Source organism: Ranitomeya imitator, chromosome 3, assembly GCF_032444005.1.
Source record: "Ranitomeya imitator isolate aRanImi1 chromosome 3, aRanImi1.pri, whole genome shotgun sequence".
Lineage (NCBI taxonomy): Eukaryota > Metazoa > Chordata > Amphibia > Anura > Dendrobatidae > Ranitomeya > Ranitomeya imitator.
The window spans coordinates 505761719-505787004 of record NC_091284.1 but is presented as its reverse complement, the minus strand read 5'-3'; the positions used below and the strand labels follow the sequence as shown (position 1 = coordinate 505787004).

Here is a 25286-nt window from a genome sequence, read left to right as displayed (position 1 = left end):
GAAAATAGAGATACACAGGCGGTGTAGTTAGTTTCACAGGCGGGCTACTCAGATGACTATCAGACAATGCTACTAGCCACAAAGGGTTGGCTGAGCTAGATTACACCAACTGCTGTGACAAACACTTGCACAGCACTGGCACAGACCTACCTCGCAAACAGTGCTATGAACTGCTGTAACCTACCCTGAAAAGGGCTGATATTACAACTAGTCCCGACTCCTCCCGACTCCCTAAACCTATCTCTTTGACAATTCGCTCCAAAAAAACACTGTCTGTATAGCGCCCACAGCAGCAGCGGTGCCGTCTAACACTAAGCTGCAGCAGTGAGGAAATAGTGGCGATTGGGCAAATGGCTGGTTCTTATAGGGCAAGGACATGTGACATACATAGCCAATGACACATGCCCTTGCTTGTGTGCATCATATGCACATTGCTGTGTGGGCGCACTGCTGATAGGCTGAGAGACTGCACCGCCCCAGTGTAAATGCGGGAAAGAAAAAAAAAAGGAAATTGGCGTTATTTCAGCACAGATCTATCCCCCGCACCCCTCCCACTATACACTGAAACAGTCTATTAACAATGATAAACAGTTTTAATGTGCAAATCAAGCGAGACTTTTGCTGAACGAACAGTTATATAACAGAAACTCGAACAGACGAATTTTAAGCTAATTGTTCGGGTTCGTCGAACGACTCGAACACCGCCAAAAACAGCTCGAATTTGAGATTGGCGAACAGTTCGACTCGAACACCCCTCATCTCTAATTACAACCACTTGCAGGTTGGAAGGAGAGTAGATATGGAGGAACGAGTGTACTTCAAAGGAAAATGAGAGTCGCAGTGAAAGTGGGTTAAAGAGCAGTTAGACAGGAAAAGTCAAGCGCATCCACCATTTTTATTGCCAATGCAAGGAATACAGGTGGAATGAAGGGCTTTATAACACAGTGCAGTAGGGGAGTTGTGCCACTGGGTGTAATTCATGTTTCTGTTACACCCATGAAAGATAGATTATGAAAAGTAGAGGTTGTGAATAAAATAGAGTTTGTTACAGACAGCGCATGCATTCTATTGTGCTGCAGAGAGATGGAGTAGTGGAACGGGGGTCAAACAAATGGAGATTAGGTTAGAGAGGTTGTGGGAATTTTGAGTATACAGTAGAGATGAGCGGGCACTAAAATGCCCAGATGCCCAGATGCCAGTTACTGGATTGGGAAATCCATACTAGCGATGTGAGGAACATGACCCTAGTCCCAGCTATCAGCTCTTGCAGCCTTGGAGGCAAGTGTTCCGTCTCTACTTGGCAATGGTTGAACAACATGTGATGATGGGTCCCAAACTCTTTGATGAACCCCATTCTTCACTGCCGGTCGTACGTAATGACCTCTCCCCGGGATGCTTACTGTCGGTACCTTGCAGCTAGCCCTGGTCCTGACTCACCTCCTTCTCTCTCCTGACCATTCTACGCCCTGCAGTCCGCTCACTAGTTTCTGGATCCTGGCTCTCCCATCCGCAGTACTCAAGAACCCCTGCAGTGAAGGCTGCATCTGGTTCAGACTCCTGCCACCTCCACTGTCGTGCCAGCTTCCTCTGTTTCCAATATTCCTCTGGTCACTACCCCAGGGGTCTTGCGTGATTCTGCCATCCTTTTCACCCATGAAGCACATAATACTCTGTGAGTCTTACATAACCCTGAAATCTACCACAAAGCACATAATACTTTATGGGTGAGTAATTGATTCCTGAAAAATGTTTCAACGCCTTTCGGGAGTGTTTTATAGCACCGAAATGTACCACAAAGCACATAATTCTCTATGGGTAAGTAACTGAATCCCCCCAAAATTTTCAACACTTTCTGGGAGTGTTATATAATACCGAAATGTACCGCAAAGCACATAATACTCTATGAATGAGTAGTTGAATACAGAAAGTTTCTTCAACTATTTTTGGGAGTGTTATATGCCACTGAAATGTACCACAGAGGACGCAATAGTAAATGAATGAGTAATTGAGTACAGAAACATTTTTCAACTCTTTTTTGGACTGTTATATAACACAGGAATGTACCTCCGAGCACATAATACTTTATGGATGAGTAACTGAATGCAGAAAAAATTTTCAATGCTCATTGGGAGTGTTATATGCCACCTAAATTTACCACAGAACACATGATAGTATATGAATCAGAAATTGAATATATCAATATTTTTAATGCTTTTTTAGATTGTTATATTTAATACAAATGTAACCCAGACCACTGAATAATTTATGGGTGAGTAATTTAACCCAGCAACATTTTTGAACACTTTTTTGGAGGATTATATACAGTGGGGAAAAAACGTATTTAGTCAGCCACCAATTGTGCAAGTTCTCCCACTTAGAGAGTCAAAATGAGAAAATAAATCCAGAAAATCATCTTGTCTGATTTGGCAAGATTTATTTTGCAAATTATGGTGGAAAATAAGTATTTGTTCATTAACAAAAATTATTCTCAATATTTTGTTATATATCCTTTGTTGGCAATGACAAAAGTCAAAAGTTTTCTGTAAGTCTTCACAAGGTTGGCACACACTGTTGATTCAGTAGTGTTTTGGGCCTGTCGCTGGGCAACATGGACTTTCAACTCCATCCAAAGGTTTTCTATGAGGTTGAGATCTCGAGACTCGCTATGCCACTGCAGGACCTTCATATGCTTCTTACGAAGCCACTCCTTCATTGCCCTGACTGTGTTCTTGTGATCTGAAAGACACATCCACATTTCATCTTCAATGCCCTTGCTGATGGAAGGAGGTTTTGCACTTAAAATCTCACAATACATGGCCCTATTCATTTTTCATGTACATGGATCAGTCATCATGGTCCCTTTGCAGAGAAACAGCCCAAAAGCATGATGTTGCCACCCCCATGCTTCATAGTAGGTATGGTGTTCTTTGGATGAAACTCAGCATTTTGCCTCCTCCAAATACGATGAGTTTTGCTTCTACCAAACAGTTCCAGTTTGGTTTCATCAGACCATATGACATTCTCCCAATACTCTTCTGGATAATCCAAATGCTCTCTAGCAAACTTCAGATGGGCCCAGACATTTACTGGCTTAAGCAGGGGGACACATCTGGCACTGCAGGATCTGAGTCCCTGGCAGTATAGTGTGTTACTGATGGTAGCCTTTGTTACGATGGTCCCTGCTCTATGCAGGTCATTCACTATGTCCCCCCGTGTGGTTCTGGGATTTTTGATCACCGTTCTTGTGATCATTTTTACCCCACGGGGTGAGGTCTTGCATGGAGCCCCAGATCCAGGGAGATTATTAGTGGTCTTGTATGTCTTCCATTTTCTTATTATTGCTCCTGCAGTTGATTTAATCACACCAAGCTGCTTGCCTATTACAGATGCAGTCTTCCCAGCCTGGTGCAGGGCTACAATTTTCTTTCTGGTGTCCTTTGACAGCTCTTTGGTCTTCACCATAATGGAGTTTGGAGTGTGACTGTTTGAGGTTGTGGACAGGTGTCTTTTATACTGATAAGTTCAAACAGGTGCCATTATAACAGGCAATGAGTGGAAGACAGCAGCCGCTTAAAAACAGGTCCGTGAGAGCCAGAAATCTTACATGTTTTTACATGACCAATTACTTATTTTCCACCATAATTTGCAAAATAAATCTTGCCAAATCAGACAAGGTGATTTTCTGGATTTGTTTCTTCATTTTGACTCTCATAGTTGTGGTCTACTTATGATGTCAAATACAGACTTCTCTCATCTTTTTTAGTGGGAGAACTTTCACAATTGATGGTTGACTAAACACTTTTTCCCCACTGTACCATTGCAACTCCAAAGCACGTAATAGTATATGGATGAGTAATTGAATCCAGATACATATTTGAACACTGTTTGAGATTGTTAAATGCCACCAAAATATACCACGGAGCATGTAATAGTATATAGATGAGTAATTAGATATAGAAACATTTTTCATTGCCTTTTTTGAGTGTTATGAACACCAAAATGTACCACAAAGCATGTAATACTCTATGAGTGAGTAATTGAATTCAGAAAGTTTTTCAATGATTTTTTGTAGTGTTATATGCCACCGAATTGTATCACAGTGCACGCAATACTACTCACATATGGATAAGTCATTGAATACGGAAACATTTTTCAACACTTTTTTGAACTGTTATATAACACCAAAATGTACCACGGAGCACATAATACTCTATGGATGACTAACTGAATACAGAAACATTTTTCAATGCTTTTATGGAGTGTCATATTACACCCAATTTACCTCAAAGCACGTAATACACTATGGGTTAATGATTGAATCCAGAAAAACGTTTTTTTTTTTAGTGTTACCGTATTTTTCGGACTATAAGACGCACCGGACTATAAGGCGCACCCAGGTTTTAGAGGTGGAAAATAGGGAAAAAAATATTTGAAGCTAAAAAATGTGGTAAAATATTTAATAACATAAATGACATACTATTATATGTGGTGTTATTATATATAATAGTATGTTATTATGTTGGAAGCTGTGGGACCAGTGCGGTGTCTGTAAAGCACTATATGAAGATGCTGGAGGGTGAGTATAAGAATGGGGGCACAGGGCTTATATTTAAAGCACCACTCCAGCACTGCAAAATAACACTGGAGTGCTGCTTTAAAATCCCATGGGAGAACTATAACTCCCAGCATGTCCTGCAGATCCTATGACATGCTGGGAGTTATAGTTCACCAAAGGAGTGGCAGAGTGCTTTAGTGTGTTTTGTAAAGACTAACCTCTTAAATGTGACAGCCAGCCACACTGTGGTGAGGTTAAAGCTGGAGCATCCCATGACTGCTTTCCTTTCCACAGCACAGGTTATGAGGAAGCTGCAGATTCTAGTGGAGACTGGAGAGCCTGAAGGACCTGTGATGATGTCAGGAAGAGGGAGGGCTCTGAGCTGCCATGTGATGCTCCAGCCCGCCCACTCCTGACATCATCACAGGTCCTCCTGCACAGAACTCAGCCCAGGCATGGCAGGCAGGTATGCAGCCATCTCCTCTGTCCCTTGGCCCCTGCTGCCTCCTCTCCCCCAGACACACAGACCTGCCCAGCTGCTGCAGGAATCAGCGCTGGAGAAGCCATGTGTGTCCCTGCTTAAGCATTTGCTGCTCCCGGCTCACTGCTCAGCTGATAGGTGGGCGGGCAGCCGCTAATGAATATTCACTGCACTTAATCATCGGGAGCACATGGTTTCTCTAGGGCTGATTCTGGGCAGCCGGGACATCCTGAAGTGGGATAACAGTGCGATTCCACTCACTGCTGCCCCCCTCCCCACATGCTACATCCGTACCATAAGACGCACCCACACTTTCCTCCCAAATTTGGAGGAAAAAAAGTGCGTCTTATGGTCGGAAAAATACGGTATATGCCACCAAAATGTACCACATAGCATTTAATAGTATATGGATGAGTAATTGAATATAGAAACTTTTTCCAAAATTGTGTTATATAATACAAAAATGCACAACACAGCATGCAATAGTATATGGATGTGTAATTAAATACAGAAAAGTGTTTCAATGGTTTTTCAGAGTGCTATGTAACACCAAAATGTACCGCAAAACACGTAATACTCTCTGGGTGAGGGTTTGAATCCAGGAAAGTGTTTCAACACTTTTTTTGGCCTGTTTTATTACACAGAAATGTACCACAAAGCACTTAATACTCTATGGATGACAATATAGTAAATTTTTTCACCCCCCTTCAAAAAAAAATATGGTCAACTGCCGCAGCTGTATATTTAGCTACTGATTGCAAAGACCTAATTCCTGCCTATGGACTGTATTCGGTCAATCTCTTTGCTTCTACGACGCTCTCACCTTCCCTAGGCGAAATGCAAAATGTATCTGAAACTAACAGCAAAGCACAAAATTATCCCTTACAAGGGCTGTTAGTATGATGGTTCAGCTCAGCACCAGCATCAACACTACAGGACTCTGATTCATGAATCTGTGCATACACACACCTGGACAAGCACTCTCTCCCTCCAGTAACAACTGTCAGAGCTGTGCAATGGTGTCAGTGTGCAGAACTTGGGGGTGCAAGTCCTTTTATAGACCCTGATGATGTCATATGGCCAGCCAATCACAGTAATGCCACTAGCAAAATAGATATGGTATTATAGTGTCTCGCAGGCAATCCCCACATGCTTATTGGCTGTGTAATAGGTGCCAAACATGTGGGGCGGGGATTCGAGTTTGAAATCAAGCACTGGCTAATGCTCGCCGAGTGCCAAGCACATCCGAGCACCCAGATAATTGGGTGATATCTGAGTATCCCCGAGCATGTTTAGTCATTGATAATAACCAGCAAGAAGAGAGTGGAAAGAGAAATATCCAGTATTGGGAGATACATCAACAATGATAAGGAGAAGCAGAGGGAGGAAGAGCAGGTGGGAGAAGGAGAGTCCATGGATTTTCCTTTGTTTTAAAAGGTTTAGGAGCAGGTTAGCAGAAGAGGTCAGGTGAGGGAGTAAAGTGGAAAGATAAATATATGTTAGTACATTCTTGTATTTCGAATTTGCACTTAGCAAGCTTCAAGAAGCTGCATACATAAACCACAATTGCCTTGCATCTAAAATCAGAATTTTAAACTTATTTTCAACTTTGGTTTTTGTTCGATAGCTAGAAAATCATGTCTAGTCTATGTAACACGTTGTCAGTATTTTGGTTCAATTTTCTCTTTAAACTCTTACATGCGCTAAGCTCTCTTTATTGATATTCACCCTCAGCCACTTTTCTCTTAAAGAGGCTTTTATTTTGTTTATGAAAGGCTTCTTGAGCATGTAATGAAAAGCTATGTAACTTTCTAGTGTACTTTTTAAAGAAGCACTCTCACAACGTTTTTATTCATTAAGTGTGTGTATATATGTATAGTATGTACTGTGAGTGCCTACCGCTGCTCTCTGCAGTGTGCAGCAACATTCTGCTCTCCTGCTCAATTATGTCACTGCATTTCAGACTGGCCCTCTCTATATGTGAGATGGAAGTCTCTTTTATAATTAAAGCCTATGGAGCCTCGTTCCGACACTCCATAGACTCACATTGTAAAAGTCACTACCGGGTAACACAGAACACAGTGTGATCCGGCCAGTCTGCTGAGAGGTGACATCATTGAGGAGCAGAGAATACCGGTGCTGGACACCAGAGAAAGCAGGTAGGTGAGTATCTTATTACACTCACACTATATTATATGCCTATACACACACATTTAATGAAAAAAAACTTAGTGAAGTATTTTTTTAAAGACCCATGAAAACTATTTAATGGCTTTATTCTTATTTGTGAGCTGAGATGCAGAGTTCTATAAAGACTTAAAATTATGAATGGTTTTGTGTTTGCTTAGGTCAATTTTGTAGAATTTTCTATTTTATCTGTGTTATTTTATAGGTGCTACTGAGGGCAAGAGTTATCTTATGATCCCTCAGTATGCCATTTCTACAATACAAATATGGAAACAGGTTTATATAGCAAGATGCATTAAATATGACTATTGAGCTTCTTGCATAGAATAAAATCATCAATTTGTTAGAGGAAGTCTTGATATCCCTTCTAGAAATGTATACCATTAATTGGTAAATGTAGTAGGACAGCACAGATGCCACTTTGTTTATTTGCTTATGGTTTTTAAAGGGAATGCATCACCAGAAAATGACTTATTGTTGAAACCAAATTTTTGTGCGAAATGTATTTTTAAAAAATGTTTTGACGATGTTGGTTTTTATTTTTCTGTATTAAAAATAAAAAAACGAATTCTAGACATTTTTCCACTGGCCACTGAGGCTTTTTTTTTAGTCTCTTTAACTTCTTGTATTTTCAAGAAACAACATATGTACATTAGCCACAATGAACCGACCATGTCCCTATATTTTGTATTGAGGCATCTAATGAGGCTATGCGGAGGGTTACTGTGACATCATCTATTGTGGTTGATGGATCCTGTTTTATCAGCTGTGTATAGCGGTATTAGATGTGTTTTTCTGTTTCTGAAAATATGAAGCCTAGCAGAAAACTTCTAGAAATGACAGGAAGTATGAGTCTAAAAAGATCCAGGGGCTAGTGTAAAAATTGCAAGATTACTATTTTTTTTTTTAATAAAGGTTGTATTATGATAAAAAAATGCAATTAAAGTTGTTAAAATACATTTAACACAAACTTGACATTCATACTGACATTTGTATTTCAGTAAATGCCTTAATTTTTCATGAAAGAGCACTTCTGGGCATGTTTTTCTGTGACCACTACATAATGCCATTCCTGTGTTATTCCTCCTAGAACTGTATGAATAAATAAGGACTGTTATCAGATGAGGGTCTGTCCTTATACACTCTGATAATATTCAGTCAGTGCTGCCAATATCACGCTGTGTAGGAACACACCTCTTTGATATGGGGACTGCTAATGAACGGTATTCATAAATGTTCTGGAACAAATAATTTTTTCTCCTAATGGACCTATTCGTTAAGTTATAAGCTTTTGTTATTGGATTAGGCCAAACAGATTTATATGATCAGTGTTAAATGTGTGTTTTGTCCTTTGTTGTAAATCTTACAAAAATAATACTTTTACTTACCTTTAGCAAATCTTAATGTTCATTGTGAGTAAGCAGTGCAAAGTGCATTGCCTTGAGGTACACTGATCAATTTCTTGTTTGAAACAATGCTTGCGAATGATGTAAAAATATTTCATCTTTGCCTGTAAGATCAGGTTCTCTGTATTTGTCTTTTTTTATATTTTCTCGCTTTATAAATATTGTACATCTTATTGTTTATTAGCCTTTCTTCTTTCTTTAGGTATAAAATTAGCACCGTACAAAGTTTGGTTTTCGGTGAAAATTAACAGTCTGTCGGCATCACCAGAAAGAACAATTGAAGTGACTTGCCCTGTTTTAGTAAGTATGAATGTAATACTGAATTCTAACACGTAATGTGACACAGCAATTAATTAATGACAGAAAAGAACGCTAGTTTCCTTTTACCTAACAGGGCATATTGATGTCAAAGAGGTGGAGGGTTCCCGCTCTTAAAACTCACTTTTTCTGACAAAGCGGAGAGCATCACATATGAAACAGTTATGGCTTGATCCAGACCCTCCATGGTCACATATTTATATGAATACTCTATTACCCCTATACAATAACAGACAGTCCCAGTTCTGATACATAAATGATCTCAAGAGGTTCAACCCATTTTGTAGCAAATTTAAAAACCGATCACTTACTACAATGGTATAAGGAGGCAATTTCTCAAAATATGAAATCGATTTAGTGCATAAAAAAGCAGTTTCATTGCACGTCTTTTATTTGCAATAAGTTTTGACTTTTTGCTTTTTATGCCACTTTACAATGTGGTTGTGAATGTGGGCATGGTTAGCTTGGCACTCAGGCCAGATTTACAAGTGAGGAGAAAGGAATGAACTGTCATTGGATACTGCTGATTGACTGTTGTAGTCACCAGATTATTGCAGCCAGTCACAGACCCAGAAGTCAAATGGCTGAAGAACAGGATGTTACTTGATTTGATTGAATCTGTTAAGATTTGTATTTGCCAAATCACTTGGATTTTACTCAGAATTGCATAATAAATGTAGGATATAAACAAGAGAATGAATACTCACCTCACGTTCTCACCTTTCCCGCCACCTTGGCAGTCCGTCAACCAGTCCTCTGCATCTCCTCACTTTTTCATTTTCCCTCTTTGTAATCTTCAGTCTGGGCCATGACTTCCAGCTGGACTACACCTCTGACATCCCTGGGTGACAAGACCTCAAGCAGGGATGTCCGATGTCTAGTCCAGCTGGAAGATGTAGCTTGGAGGAAAGATTCCGAAAAGAATTTGTGAGACAGAGAAAGGCGAGAAGAGACACCAAGTACCTGAATTTTCTAAAATTCAAGGAGAATTCAATTCAATTTATATTAATTTGCTGATGTATACATGTTACTTCTTCTGAACGTGGCACAGACCACCAGTGTAGTTTAGGTTACCATATTAAAAGCATCTCTGAGGTTGGCAAGTTTTTTAACATTCGAAAAAATGTATTTCGGGACAATTCTGTATTTAGGGACAACAATTTTTAAGTCTTACTCTTCTCCTAAAGTACTAAATTTCAAAACACCAATTGCTAGAGAAAGCCTGTTTGAATATATTCTACAGAAAAAGGTGAGTGATTACCCCCAAAATGCTGAGACAAAATAATATAGACATATTTGAGTATAACAAATATCAATTTGTATTGCATATCAAAAAAATAGGCAAAATATGATTACATCATAAAAAATGTATAGCAGTGGATCAATGGTGAGGACACAAAATAAGGGGCAACATCAAGGACCGAAAATATAATCTATAAGTAGTTGGGTAGCAAAAAATGACTGTACACATGGTTACATGTTACTAGCAATAAAAAGTACTCACAATATGTGTTTCACGGGAATGAAGGTAATAATGTGGTATAACCACTAAATGGCCCCCCTCTAAAAGCACAAGGCTCACACAACTATCACATAGCCCAATGAGACATAACTATAAAGATAAAAAAAGCAAGAGCAGCAAAAAGATAACAATGTATGTATATAAAGAGACAAATGCTTACCCATAAAGTACTGTCCATGTGTATGCCTGCAGCCCCAAGACGCGTTTCGCGTGGGTTTTCTCAGGGGGCTATGTGAAAAAAATGACTGTATTCATAAGGGTTAAGTCTTACTCTTATCTTTAAATGTTGAAATCTCTTATAAGATACATTTGGGCACAATGTATATAAAAAATGATGCAATCCTCTAGCTTCTTCTTTTTCTTAAAGTTTCTTGTATTAAAACTGTCCCAGAAGAAGCAGTGACCTTGTAGCCCAGAGCAACCAATCACAGTCCATATTTCATTTTCTAAATTGCCCCTAATAGATCCAACATGTGCCTAATTGGTTGCTGTGAACACCAAGACCACTTTTTCAGTGAGACAGTTGATACATAAGGTGTTTTACATCTCCTTCTTGTCTTGACCTACATGGTTTATGCTGTCACACTTTTCATGTTTTCTTTTTTCCTCTGCTACTGACCTTGCTTAACTTTGTGTATTTTTTTTATAATATCACTTCAAATTTCCCAGCGGGTTTAATGTTATTGCTTCTATTTTTTTTCTTATCATACTTTCTTGCTTGGCGTCTAAATAACCGAGAACATTGACTTCTCCTTGTAGGTGATTATTTCCTCCTAACACCTATCATTTCTCATATATTAGAGTATGGCATTTTGTTCTACATTTATTTCAGGCCCAATTTGCATATGTAACTAAAGTTGTATTTCATTTTGAACTCACGGAGCTGGATTTAAAGGTGACATATTACATTATAATTAGGAAGGTGTGAGCTGTAGATTTACAGCAACGATCACATTTTCATGTTAGTCTCTTACTGTTTTATTTAACGGTTAAGTCTAATTAAAAGGACTGCAAAGGCTAATACTGATCTGTTTCAGGCATTAGAATGGATAAGACTACTTGATATTCACTGTCAGCGAACCTTCTAGAAGAAAAGTTTCATATTTTGTGCATCACCACAAATTGCAAAAAGTTGAATTAAATCAAAAAATATAATATGTGAATATCAACATCAACACATCTGTAATATAATGTCTTGCTGTCTTGATGTATGCAATCTTTTCCACATCTACAAAGGTTCAGGTGCTCCAGAGAAACAAAGGATTATTTACTCGTTCTGCAGCATTAGAATCCATTCTTGCTTTATTACAATTTGTTTTGTTATTTTGGATGCTGGTAATAAAATGATTGATGTTCTGAAAAGAAGGTCAATGTGACAAGACATGATTAATCTTACAAACCATTCAAGCTGAGCTACTATATTACATAAGAGGGTCTTAGTTAAAGGAGAATTGACATTTGGTAGAAATAATTGAAGATGAATCTAGAATAAGTAGAGTTAAAGGAGTTGTCTCACAAACAAAGTTCATTATAATATCCTCATAATCAATAGATCGTGGAAAATAATAATTTCAATAATTGGATTTATTTAAATAAAATGTTCCTGTGCTGAGATAATCTTATAAATGTGCCCCTGCTGTGTACTGTGTAATGGCTGTGTCTGACCGTACAGGGACATGGTCTGGCACCACAGCTCCTGGGCGGGGGAGGAAAGAAAAAAGTATACAGAAATTACAGCTCAGGTTCGCAGATAATTCTTTTTTTGAGGTAAAACATTTTTTAAAAGCAGGCAGTGTAATGTTTTATCCCACAAAAAAAATCAGCTGCGATTCCCTGCTGTCCTGTCTGTATACTCTTGCTTCCTCCCCTGCTCAGGAGCTGTGGTATGATCAGACCATGTCCCTGTACGGTCTGACACCGCCATTACACAATACACAGCAGGGGCATATTTATAAGACTATCTCAGCACAGGAACATTTTTTAAATACATCCAGTTGTGGAAATTATTATTATTCCAAGATGCATTGATTAAAATTAGCTTTAAAACTAATTTTGTTTGTGGGAAAACCCCTTTAAGTGTTTTATTGGTTATTTTCCTTATATGATTTATAGTTGCATGATAACATGAGTCAATTGGAATTTTTCTTCACAGAAAGGGTTTATTCAGATGTCTGTTGTTCAAATTTGTGTTTTTCACGGATACAATTTATACCCATCTGTTAGGGCTAGCGGAACGCACCAAATAATAAGACAGATAGTGTATGGTGCGTTCGCAGCCCGGGGTCCACCGTGCAGAGATGGAACCTGCTGCTAAGTAATGACAGACTATATGGCGGTACTCATAAGTATACACACGTGGGTTAAACTTCACCCAGCGTGAAGGAAGCGATCCTGTTGCGTCACAGGATCGCGGTACCGCACATAGAAGGCGAGCAAGTAGTCAGCGAACTCAACCCCAACTAGGATTGAAGTCCGATTAGACCCTTGCTGGCACAACACCGCAACTGGGTGTGTAAGGAAGCAGAATAACAATATTAGGGCACAAGATTGCATGCGGTGCCGCACTGACGAACGCCACTAACCACCCAGTCTTGGGTAAGGAAAGCACAGAGGAAGTGCACGGCGCCGTACTGGCGGTCACAGCAACTGGGCGCTGTAACGTGTGATTAGTGCTGTAGGATAAGACGGGCGCTAGATAGCAACCATACACCTTCCGCGAACAGACATTCAATAGGGAAGGGGTATCCAAGGACGACTTGCACTCACAACAAACACATGTAAGCAAATATACACTAGCGCATGGCCGTGCGGTCATGCGCAGTTTATATAGTTGCAGAACAGGAAGTGGCCACAGAAACTTTGCCTTTCCAAGACCTGCCAAGAGGACCAATGGAATGTGCTGCAGAGCCTGAGCACATGACCCTCGATCTCCAACGGGAGATCTTGCCCTGGGCATGCTCAGTGTGTGCAGACAAGGACTTAGTCCCAGAGAGGTCCGCTCGCTGCTGACCAGCACTGGCTTTAATGGCAGAAGCTGAAGAAGCAGCAGTAACTCTCTGTACAGAGTGAGACTGAGCAAGACGCTGGGACCGACGTCCCTGCTGAGCAGACTCCACTGCGACTGGATAAGAATGGGAGACCGCAGCGGAGATGGCCCAAGATTCCCCCTGTGCAGAAGCGGGAACTCGAGACCTAACACCCATCTTAGTCCATGGGGTTATTCAGATGTCTGTGGCGAAAACAATTCTAAGGGACCATGAAAGTTATCGGACAACACTCAGATGTCATCTGTGTGAAATGTGCATACTTTTTGATTTTCATGTTTGTGTGATAGGGGACGCTTGAAAAAACTTCTTGTACGACAAAAAAATTATGGAGTTCTAATGGTAAACACTGACCCACTGACCAAATACTGATGATAAACTGTTCAAGAAGACTGATGAAAACCTTTCCATTTTTTTGCGAACAAGAAAATTAATTGATGGCTGAATGAGCCTTAATTTGCATTGTTTTCATGTAATTTTGGGAGTATTTGCTATTTGATTTAGGCTTGAGCTATTCTGAGATAGTATTACCAAATGATGTCATCAGAGAACTGATGAAGGTCATATCACACTTTCTGTAGTAGTCCAGTGATGTCATCAAAGACATTATGGAAATTGCCCTCTCACTTTGTGTTGTAAACCTTTATTAGTAAGGATGAGCAGACAAGTGGAAGTTTGGAACTCTACCCGAACTTGAACCTGAACCCAAACCTCATTGAAAACAATGGGGACCGGAACTTTGCAACTGGAAAGTTCTCTTTCTCCTCAGGGATTTCCCACAGAACTCCGAACATTAAAATGGACTTTAGGAAAAAGTCCGTGTTCAGAGTTTAGTCCTGTATACTAAGTGTCCGGTACGAACCTCGAATGTTTAAGTTCGGGTTCACTCATCTCAAACCTCAAGCAATGTAGAATTGCCTCATACAACAGTGAAATAACCTATTGAGAAATTATTTCTGATGTCATGTTCACATCATATCTTTGTCTTTGTTTAAGGTTTACAGTGGGAAAAGCTCCTTAAGTCTACATTAAATTTAGCTAAATTCAGAGTCTAAGGGTATGTGCGTACAGTTTTCTGAGGTGGTTTTAGAGCAAAAACTGAGAGAAAACTGAGCAGAAACTTGCCAAATCCTTCTCAAAAGCTCAAAACTCCTCAAAAACTTGAGAATCTGTTCACTTTGTGTGCACATACCATAGGGTTGGGTATGTTCACACTAAGCTTTTTCAGCTATTTTTGAGTGCAATAATTCCAAAATCTTAGCTAAAAACTTATTCAAAAACACTAGGAAAACACTTCTGCTTCAATTATGTGGTAAATCCACTTTGCTGTTGATATGAGGAGCTTCTGGTGCTTTTTTTGCCTGAAGAGCTTTTGAAAAACTCTTGAGAGGTGAATGAGAGTGCATACCACTTATCTGAAGAAGATTCTGAAAGAAACATGTCCAAAGTAGGCACTGTCCAAACAGAAAACTGCAAAAACGTTTTAGGGGGGAAAAAAAACTTCCAGAACTCCTAAAAAAAAAGTCTTTTAACAGCTTGACGAAATCCTTCAGGAAAAGAAAAATGTCTCCAAAACATTCCCCAAAAGAGAGTTTCCTTAAACGGTTCCTGCTTGAAAACTTGTGTTTTTTTTTTTTAACTCAACACAGTGTGAGCATGCATTCACATTGATGTATGTGACATGTAAGCAATAATGTATTTATATGGCAGACATTTCATGGAATATTGTGATATGTCTGGTAAATGGATGCCATAATAGTCAATGGGACATAAATGTCATTCAAGTATTTTTGGTTTTGCAGTAAATTGACATATATCAGCCTGACATAAACGGAAAGAACTGTCTTTTAGCCTCCATAAATGTACTTCTATAGACACTTTAAACATGTACGTCAGGAGCTTATTGAGCATACCTGCTAAAAGTAAACCAGAAACATGATGTGAACAGGCTGTAATACAGTAGGAATTAAAGGATGCACTTCACTGGCATTATCAAAGTACCCTTTACATCCATTGAAGTTGACAGTTGGTAGCAAATTAATAGTTATATGGCAATGTTCATAAAAGGTTCATTCTTTAACCTTTAGAATTGAGAGTCCTCAGTGGTTGATACATTTTAATGGCTAACTGAAAAGATGGTAACAAATTGCAAGCTTTCGAGACTACTCAGGTCTCTTCATCAGGCACAGACTAAAGCAAATTCTGAAGAATCACATATTTATACACAAAACAGCACAGAACTGTCATTATGGGAGAGTGATAAGTGATAAACAGTTGTGTCCATAAATATTGGAAAGTTCCTAAATTAGGAGTGAATGTTTTGTTGTCCTCTGATTGGGGTCTGGTTCTGTTATGATGACCCCACATGGTCTGAAGTGCAAATTCCTTAATTGATGTAAAAAGACATAAATCCATGCGACACATTCATTCCTGCACTAAGTGTGTCAAAGGTCAACATAAATTTATGCTCCCAGATTCTCCTGTCTCTCAGATTTGAAGCTACCTTTCAATACAAGTAATTTCAGATCCATGGTGCTATGATCAGGCATACAAAAATGTTTGGCCACAGGTAGATCCATTCTTTTTTCTTTTATTGTATGGCGGTGAGAATTGATCCCTGTTCTCAGTTTTTGCCCTGTCTCCCCAAAATTCAGACCCCCCCAGTTGGACATTTAGTACAAATAATTATGTACACCACATTAGATGTGGGGCAGCTGAAGGTACCTGGGATCTTGTAGTCCTGATGTGTATTGGGGATCTTTATCTTCTCCGTGGTCATTATAAATGGACAGGTTTTACATTTTTTCTGGTTGCAAGGAAAGGTTCCTGCAGCTGTTGGAGAGGACAGGGAGCTTCTGACAATGATGCTTCTTAGATTTGGGGGCTGCCTAAATCATTCAGCTGCCCTGATGAAAACTAAATCTTTGAGCAGTCATAAATACTCGGAGGTCACCTAAGCATGCTCGGGAAAACACGAGCAACTAGTACACTTGCTTATTACTATAATACAGGTTAATTAGTTTCTCAAACCATCATGTAATTCAAAAATCTGCATAATAAAGGGACAAAACCAATGAAAGTATTTTTTTTTTTAAACTGCTATTATTTTTTCTTTAACTTACACATTCAAAGATAATGATGTCAACAGAACTAGTTTCGGTTCACGAAATATTCCATCAACACATAGTCAATAGTTACTAGATTTACATATTTCTGAAGCAATTTAATGACTAAATCCTCCAGGTAATCCGGAGTGAAGTAATCCTGAATCCTTGAAGTGACACAGACCAACATTTCATCGAGATATCGTAGGGCAGGAATTGGTGGATTGTAGATTACTTCACTCTGGATTACCTGGAGGATTTATTTGTCGAATTGCTTCAGAAAGCTAAACATCTTGCAAGTATTGACTTTGGTTGTCCAGGTTTAGCTTGAAAGTCTGTAGTCACTATATGTGACTGCAAACTTGTGAATCCTCTTATTGTACGCAGCGTGATGAGGTGTCGGTGCTGGCAGCAAGCATAAACAGTCATGTGACCTCTAGAATGCGATATGCCCACTTCCGACCACATTCCATCTACAGTAGATGTGTGTGACCTCGCTCAAAACAAATTGGAAGGTGGCCGGGGGTATGCATATAACGTACTTTTGGTCACATGACCATACAATCTTACTGTACAAATCCTGACAGACTGCAGACTTTCGTGATAAACCTGGACAACCTTTAAGTCCATATTCATTATATTTCTGCAGAATAAGCAGTTTTGTTTTATATCCCAATCTTTTATGTAGAATTCTGCTAAATTCACATTTGCAGACTAAAGAAATCTGTGCAGCAGTCTACCGGGTGATACTAAAACAGTATATTTCTGCAGTTTTAAATTACCGTATATACTCGAGTATAAGCCGACCCGAGTATAAGCTGACCCCCCTAATTTTGCCAAAAAAACTGGGAAAACTTAATGACTCGAGTATAAGCCTAGGGTGGGAAATGCAGCAGCTACCGGTAAATGTCAAAAGTAAAAATAGATACCAATAAAAGTAAAATTAATTGAGACATCAGTAGGTTAAGTGTTTTTGAATATCCATATTGAATCAGGAGCCCCATATAATGCTCCATACAGTTTATGATGGGCCCCATAAGATGCTCCATATTAAAATATGCCCCATACAATCCTGCATAAAGGTTAATCATGGCCCCATAAGATGCTCCACAGACACATTTGCCCAATATAATGCTGCACAAATGCTGATTATGGCCTCATAAGATGCTCCATAACGATATTTGCCCCATATAGTGCTGTACAAACATTGATTATGGCCCTATAAGATGCTCCATACAGACACTTGCCCCATATACCGTAATGCTCCACAAACGTTAATTATGGCCCCATACAGACAGTTGCCCCATATAGTGCTGCACAAACGTTATGGCCCCATATAGTGCTGCACAAACGTTATGGCCCCATACAGTGCTGCACAAACGTTATGGCCCCTTTTAGTGCTGCACAAACGTTATGGCCCCATATAGTGCTGCACAAACGTTACGGCCCCATATAGTGCTGCACAAATGTTATGGCCCCATATAGTGCTGCACAAACCTTATGGCCCCATATAGTGCTGCATAAATGTTATGGCCCCATATAGTGCTGCACAAATGTTATGGCCCCTTATAGTGCTGCACAAATGTTATGGCCCCTTATAGTGCTGCACAAATATTATGGCCCCTTATAGTGCTGCACAAATGTTGTGGCCCCATATAGTGCTGCACAAACGTTATGGCCCCATTTAGTGCTGCACAAATGTTATGGCCCCATATAGTGCTGCACAAATGTTATGGCCCCATATAGTGCTGCACAAATGTTATGGCCCCTTATAGTGCTGCACAAGCCTTATGGCCCCATAGATGCTCCATACAGACACTTGCCCCATTTGCTGCGATAAAAAAAAGACATCAGTAGGTTAAGTGTTTTTGAATATCCATATTGAATCAGGAGCCCCATATAATGCTCCATACAGTTTATGATGGGCCCCATAAGATGCTCCATATTAAAATATGCCCCATACAATTCTGCATAAAGGTTAATCATGGCCCCATAAGATGCTCCACAGACACATTTGCCCAATATAATGCTGCACAAATGCTGATTATGGCCTCATAAGATGCTCCATAACGATATTTGCCCCATATAGTGCTGTACAAACATTGATTATGGCCCTATAAGATGCTCCATACAGACACTTGCCCCATATACCGTAATGCTCCACAAACGTTAATTATGGCCCCATACAGACAGTTGCCCCATATAGTGCTGCACAAACGTTATGGCCCCATATAGTGCTGCACAAACGTTATGGCCCCATACAGTGCTGCACAAACGTTATGGCCCCTTTTAGTGCTGCACAAACGTTATGGCCCCATATAGTGCTGCACAAACGTTACGGCCCCATATAGTGCTGCACAAATGTTATGGCCCCATATAGTGCTGCACAAACGTTATGGCCCCATATAGTGCTGCATAAATGTTATGGCCCCATATAGTGCTGCACAAATGTTATGGCCCCTTATAGTGCTGCACAAATATAATGGCCCCTTATAGTGCTGCACAAATGTTGTGGCCCCATATAGTGCTGCACAAACGTTATGGCCCCATTTAGTGCTGCACAAATGTTATGGCCCCATATAGTGCTGCACAAATGTTATGGCCCCATATAGTGCTGCACAAATGTTATGGCCCCTTATAGTGCTGCACAAGCCTTATGGCCCCATAGATGCTCCATACAGACACTTGCCCCATTTGCTGCGATAAAAAAAAAATAATCACATACTCACCTCTCCATCGCTCAGGCCCCCAGCGCTTTCAATAGTTGCCTCCTCCTTGTTCCGGTGTGGCTTCGTCTTCTGCACTGACATTCAGCAGAGGGCGCGCATTAACCACGTCACCGCGCTGAGCGTCACTGCTGAAGACAGAGCGATGCCCAGAACAAGGAAAGGTGACTATCGCGCAGCGCAGCACTCCCCCTCCCCGTATGCTCACCTGGTCCTGGCGCTGTGCAGTCCCTGGCTTCCCCCTACGCCGCAGCTTCATTCTGTATTGAGCGGTCACCGTTACCGCTCATTACAGTAATGAATATGCAGCTCCACCTGTATGGGAGGTGGAGCCGCATATTCATTACTGTAATGAGCGTAACCATGTGACCGCTCTGTACAGGAAGAAGCTGCTTCTGCCGGCGCCGGGGAAGCCAGGGACCTGCAGGGACCGCCCCAGGAGTAGGTAAGTATAATTTCACAGCCCCCGCTCCCCTTCCTCCGCCGACCTCTGCGTATGACTCGAGTATAAGCCGAGAGGGGGACTTTCAGCCCAAAAAAGTGGGCTGAAAATCTCGGCTAATACTCGAGTATATACGGTACTCCAGCATCTCTCAATGAGATGATTGCCATAAAAAAATAGTTTTTATGAATGCATAACATTTTCCATTTTTTCATATTTATTTTTTGAAGTTGATTATATATAGCAAATTGCAGAATCACCATCAGGTGATGAATCCATACCAGCGCTGTTTTATTTCACCATGTACAAAATGTTTTCATGACAACTTGTAGTACAGAATACCCTAGTCAAGATGATTTTAAATGTATATTGCATTATGATTTGTAATGTTTGCATTACATGTCTTTTTTTTTACTTTTTCACATTGTACCCATGTGATTAACTGCTCTCATACATTTTTTCACATTTTAATTTTTTGAGCACTGTTATTTTTATCCAGTGATTGTGTTTCTATGGGCTGTAGGAATATGTTCTCTTTTAATTGATGTCATTGTAAATATAATGTCAGCAATATTCTCATTATCCTGAAATAATGTGACAATTACTCTTCAAAGACACTGCAGCTTCACTTGACTAAGCTCACCAATTCACACTACAGTAGGCAGGGAAGCAACAATGTGTTGTTCCAGCTGTGCAGAAAACATGAGGGATGATGTACATGAAAGCAAACCAGAATGGTGTGTGGGTTTTAATACATTTGCTCTTCATTTAGATGATTGATATCAATTTAATGAAGTATATTAAAGTTGTTAAGAACATCATGTTTCATGTAGGATCTCTCCATAAGAGCTACGTTCCCTTTAGCCATGGTTTATAATACTATAATAATTCTTGTGCTACAGAGTTGCAAGCTATTTCGGGTTTCCAATCTTCATCAGAAGATTCTCTTTGAAATGTGTAAGCACCTATAAAACCATTTTGTAATATTTAAATCAAATTTATTGTGCTATAAAATACTACAAAATGAATGTTACACACTACTTTGGGCTAAAAAAAAATCTCTCTTTGTGTGATCTTTGTATCTTTAAATTATTTTTATTGCAGATAGGTCTGTTGTTCGTGCTGTCATTGAACATTAATATCTACAAGTCTTTACGTTTTTATTAGAGAAAGAGTATCCCGTAGCAGAAAGCAAAGGGTACACTCCTCTATTTGCAACTTAAAACTACCATAATGGATAGTAGAGATGTGAAGCTCAGCCATGTCCTTCTTTACTTTTTCTGCTAACATAGAGTCCTAGCTAAGGGCAGAGACAGACTTCTGCATAACTCGTGCAATGATCGCATTGCTCTGCACAGACTGGCCCAGCACCTCTCCTGACTTGAGCATGACAGCGTGATGTGTTTCTACAGTACGTAGCTGTCAAGCTCAGGTCAGGAGAGCAGACCGCCAGTAGGAGGGTTACAGTGCGATCCTCGCACACATTATACATCAGTCTGTCTCTGCCCTGAGATTTATAGTGCCAGTAGGGACGAATACAACAAGCAACCTATTCTGTAGCTGTCTTATTTTTTAAAAGGGCTTTCTGGGCTGAAATTAAAAATCTATGTGACCAAAGACCGCTGAATAGCAAGTGTGCAATGTGCACACTGTCACTTGTCCTGCATTCCCCATGCATTCTGACACCCATGTGACCACACGTATGTGATTGGCATGCTTGGGGTCATATGCTAAATAGATTATTTGGTTCTTCTCTCAGTGTGCTATTCATTTCAATCCAAAAAGCCTCTTTAATTTCTGAAGTTGTCTTTAGATGTACTGAATTTTCTTTCCATGTTAAGGTAAAAGGTGCTATCCGGCAGAAACTATAAAATATATTTTAAAGGATTTGTCCCACGAACAAGTACATTTTAATTAATAGATCTTGGAATGATAATAAGTTTGCCAACTGGATGTGTTAAAAAAAAGTTCCTGTGCTGAGCCAGTCTTATAAATGTGCTCCTGCTATGTACTGTGTAATGGCTGTGTCTGACCAGGCAAAGCTGCTCCATGTCATAATCGGGGGAAAGCATAAGTTACTTATAATAGAAGAGCATACAGTTGAAACCACAGAGGTTCTCCTTCTTCTTTCTGAGGTAACACATTTCCCTGCCTGAGGTAACACATTTCCTTGTTTTATAACAAGAGTGAATGTTTCTGCTGCCACAGCCACAGTTTTGTGAACTCAACATAAATCAAGTCAGTGACATACAAGCTCATCGGCTGCTGGAGCTCCTACCTCACTGACTAGGTTCAAAGATGAAGAGTACTTGAACTCTATAGTGCCACCTGTTGGAAGCAGCAATCCTACAAGTCAATATTGACCCTTTAATGAGTCTTGCAACATTACTTAGGATAAAAGCCATATCAGAATCGCAACTTGCAGACACAGCATTTCGGGCAATTAGCCCTTGTCAGTGCAAAGTATGAGATCTGATTTGACTAGCATTTTTAACACATTTATTTGTAGGGTAACCCCTTTAATGTGTTAAAACCAGCAAGACATACACTAATTCTAACATGCTTAAATTAGTAAAAAATAGCCTTAATATCTAGCTCTGTACCTCAAATTTGACAGCCTCAATTTTGGTTTGGGTTCAACTTACGATAGCATTTCTTGTGTCTTCACATTAACAGTGCTGTATGTAATGGGGACTGTTTTCTGCCTTATTTTCCAAACTAAACCAGCCCACTTCTCTGTCTATGCATTGTCCATGACAGAGAAGGTGATTGGCTTACCTGTGATTATGAACCAGTCAGTCATCCGCCTTCACAGACATTAGTCACATGCAAAAATAGGAAGCTTTTTCCTAGGATTAAAAGTACCTTCACACTCAGCAACTTTACAATGAGAACGACAATGATCCGTGATGTTGCAGCATCCTGGATAGCGACCTTGTTGTGTTTGACACGCAGCAGCGATCTGGATCCCACTGTGCCATCGCTGGTCGGAGCTAGAAGTCCAGAACTTTATTTGGTTGTCAGGTCGGCGTGTATCGTCGTGTTTGACAGCAAAAGCAACGATGCCAGCAATGTTTTACATGGAGCTAACGACCTGCGAGAGCGATAAGTGAGTCGCCGTTACGTCACTGGATCGCTCCTGCATCGTTCTGGAGCTGCTGTGTTTGATGTCTCTACAGCGACCTAAACAGCAACGCTCCAGCGATCGGCTCGTTGTCTATATCGCTGCAGCATCATTGAGTGTGACGGTACCTTTACCCAAGTCAAGAACTGGGATTAATGGTGATATCTATTGGTCAGCTCACCTTTGGTAATTAAAACATATTAAGGTACCGTTACACTAAATGATTTACCAACGATCACAACCAGCGATACGACCTGGCCGTGATCATTGGTAAGTTGTTGTGTGGTCGCTGGAGAGCTGTCAGACAGCTCTCCAGCGACCAATGATGCCGAAGTCCCCGGGTAACCAGGGTAAACATTGGGTTACTAAGCGCAGGGCCGTAAAGCACAGCACAGCTGTGTGACGGTACCTTTAGTAAAATTGGATTACTAACTATATTTAACATATTTAAAGATCTCTTTTGAGGTGAAAAACCCTTTTAGCCACAAAATTACAGATGTAATATGTTTCTTTGCAGCTACATATGTTTCTTTGCTTTGGTAGAGTAGAATTACAAATGTATTATCAGCACTATTTATCAGTACTGATCATTATGAGTCTAAGTGTATTTGCCCTGGTGGCACCTTTTGAATCAGTAAGTCTAGATCTGTCACTCATTCCCCGTTTGCATGTCAAAAATATTAATGAATCCCTAGTGCCTCATGTGCCATTTTACTTTGTTTATCAAGCCACTTTGTATTTTCTTCTTCCCTTTCACATTGTCAGTGGTTTGGACATAGAGCTAATTCATATGGATGGGGCTCCTTTACCAGATGTCCCTAAGGCTTTTAAGCATGGTTGTGCAACTAGGCAGAATGATGGTATAGAAAGATCAGGCACACCCATGAGGTATATAAAAAAAATAGTTATTAAAAGCTTGGCACATGTATATACATCATGTTTTGTCCCTAAAGGATGGTGTCATTGTTAGACAAACAAATATGTTTTCTAGGTTGTAAACTTTCACAAGTCCAAAGCCTTTTATCATCTCAGTCAGCATTTAACTTTATTCATATTGGATGTGAAATTCTAGAAGATGCTAATTGAATCAGAATGGTGTAAATACTGTATGAATTTGGGGAGGATTGCAAGATGTTTCTCTGCTGCTGAGTAAGAAACAAAACTGTGGTTTCCAAATTTTTGCAATTGATCTGATTTGGTAAACAATTTTAACTTTTGAGACTCCCATCATAAAATATCTAATGTGGTCAAGATGGCACTTAAAGGCTATTAAGTTCTTCAATTGTATTTGGCATGATTAGAAAATATGGCAAAATTAATTTTGGTTATATTTTTTCATTGAAGAAGTGAATATGTTGTCAAATGTGATCAAAAAGCTTATTTCTAACTTTGTAAAGATGCCGATACACTTTAGATAGATGTTATCAGGATGCTCATCATCTGCCATAGAACTCTCTGTCAACCTCCCTGTACACATGAACACTCCATTTGACCAAATATTTATGAGGCTGCTATGAAGACAGTAGAGCAACTGCTTCCAGATACTGGCTTACTTAGCTAGAGCACAAATGGATCAGGCACTTAAATTCAAATTGCCCGATCCTGTTCTTCCTGGACATCATCTTACAGGGAAGAATCAGGAGACCAAATACGTATTGGAAATCAGCGTGTTTTGATGCCTTTAATGTGTCAGTGAGCCTTTAGTGGATAAACATGTGCGTGGGCTGAGCTGTTGGAGTGAATCAATTGTTCAGAAAAGATGATGAGGAAAAGGCTTTTTATTCACAATGTGTTTCAACACCGTACTGGCATTTGTTTTTTTTTACTTGAAAAAGATGCCGGTACAGCGTTGAAATGTGTTGTGAATAAAAGGCTTTTTCCTCATCATCCTTTCTGAAGAATTGATTCACCCCAGTAGCGCAGCCCATCCATGTGAGTGTAACCAGCACTCTCCTACTCTTACTTCATAGGTTATCACCCTATTGTATGCTCTATTTCCCACATGTAGATTTACACAGTGAGCCTTTAGTGTCATCTCAGTTTAGGATTGCTCTTTGGCAACAGAAAGCTAGTAATTCTGACTGTAAAATATAAAAATGTTCTGTAAAAGCAAAGTTTTCTCTTAAAGGTTATGTCTGGAAAAAAATAAATTATAGGAATTACCTTGCTGTTTGGTGTGGCTCCAAACACTGGGACCTTCAGCGGATCTGAGATTGGTTCTCTACACCCATGGGAATGGTGCTCTGTAGCCCCATCTTGAATGGAATGGAGGTATGAATTGTAATGCAGTGGTGTCCTCACTGTGCAATGAGAAAGCAGTGACCCGGCAAAAGTTCAAAATAAAGTCTTGTATAATGTACAGCATACTCATAACCAA

General features: G+C 39.9%; 1 protein-coding gene across 1 annotated transcript in view; it reads left to right on the top strand.

Annotated features, from left to right (window-relative positions):
* The window catches only part of CFAP47 (cilia and flagella associated protein 47), an 874184-nt gene that overhangs the window by 572113 nt on the left and 276785 nt on the right, over positions 1–25286 (top strand). Inside the window, exon 52 of the mRNA XM_069757658.1 lies at positions 8832–8929. Coding sequence (XP_069613759.1) covers positions 8832–8929 — 98 coding nt within the window. The remainder of the gene's footprint in view (positions 1–8831; positions 8930–25286) is intronic.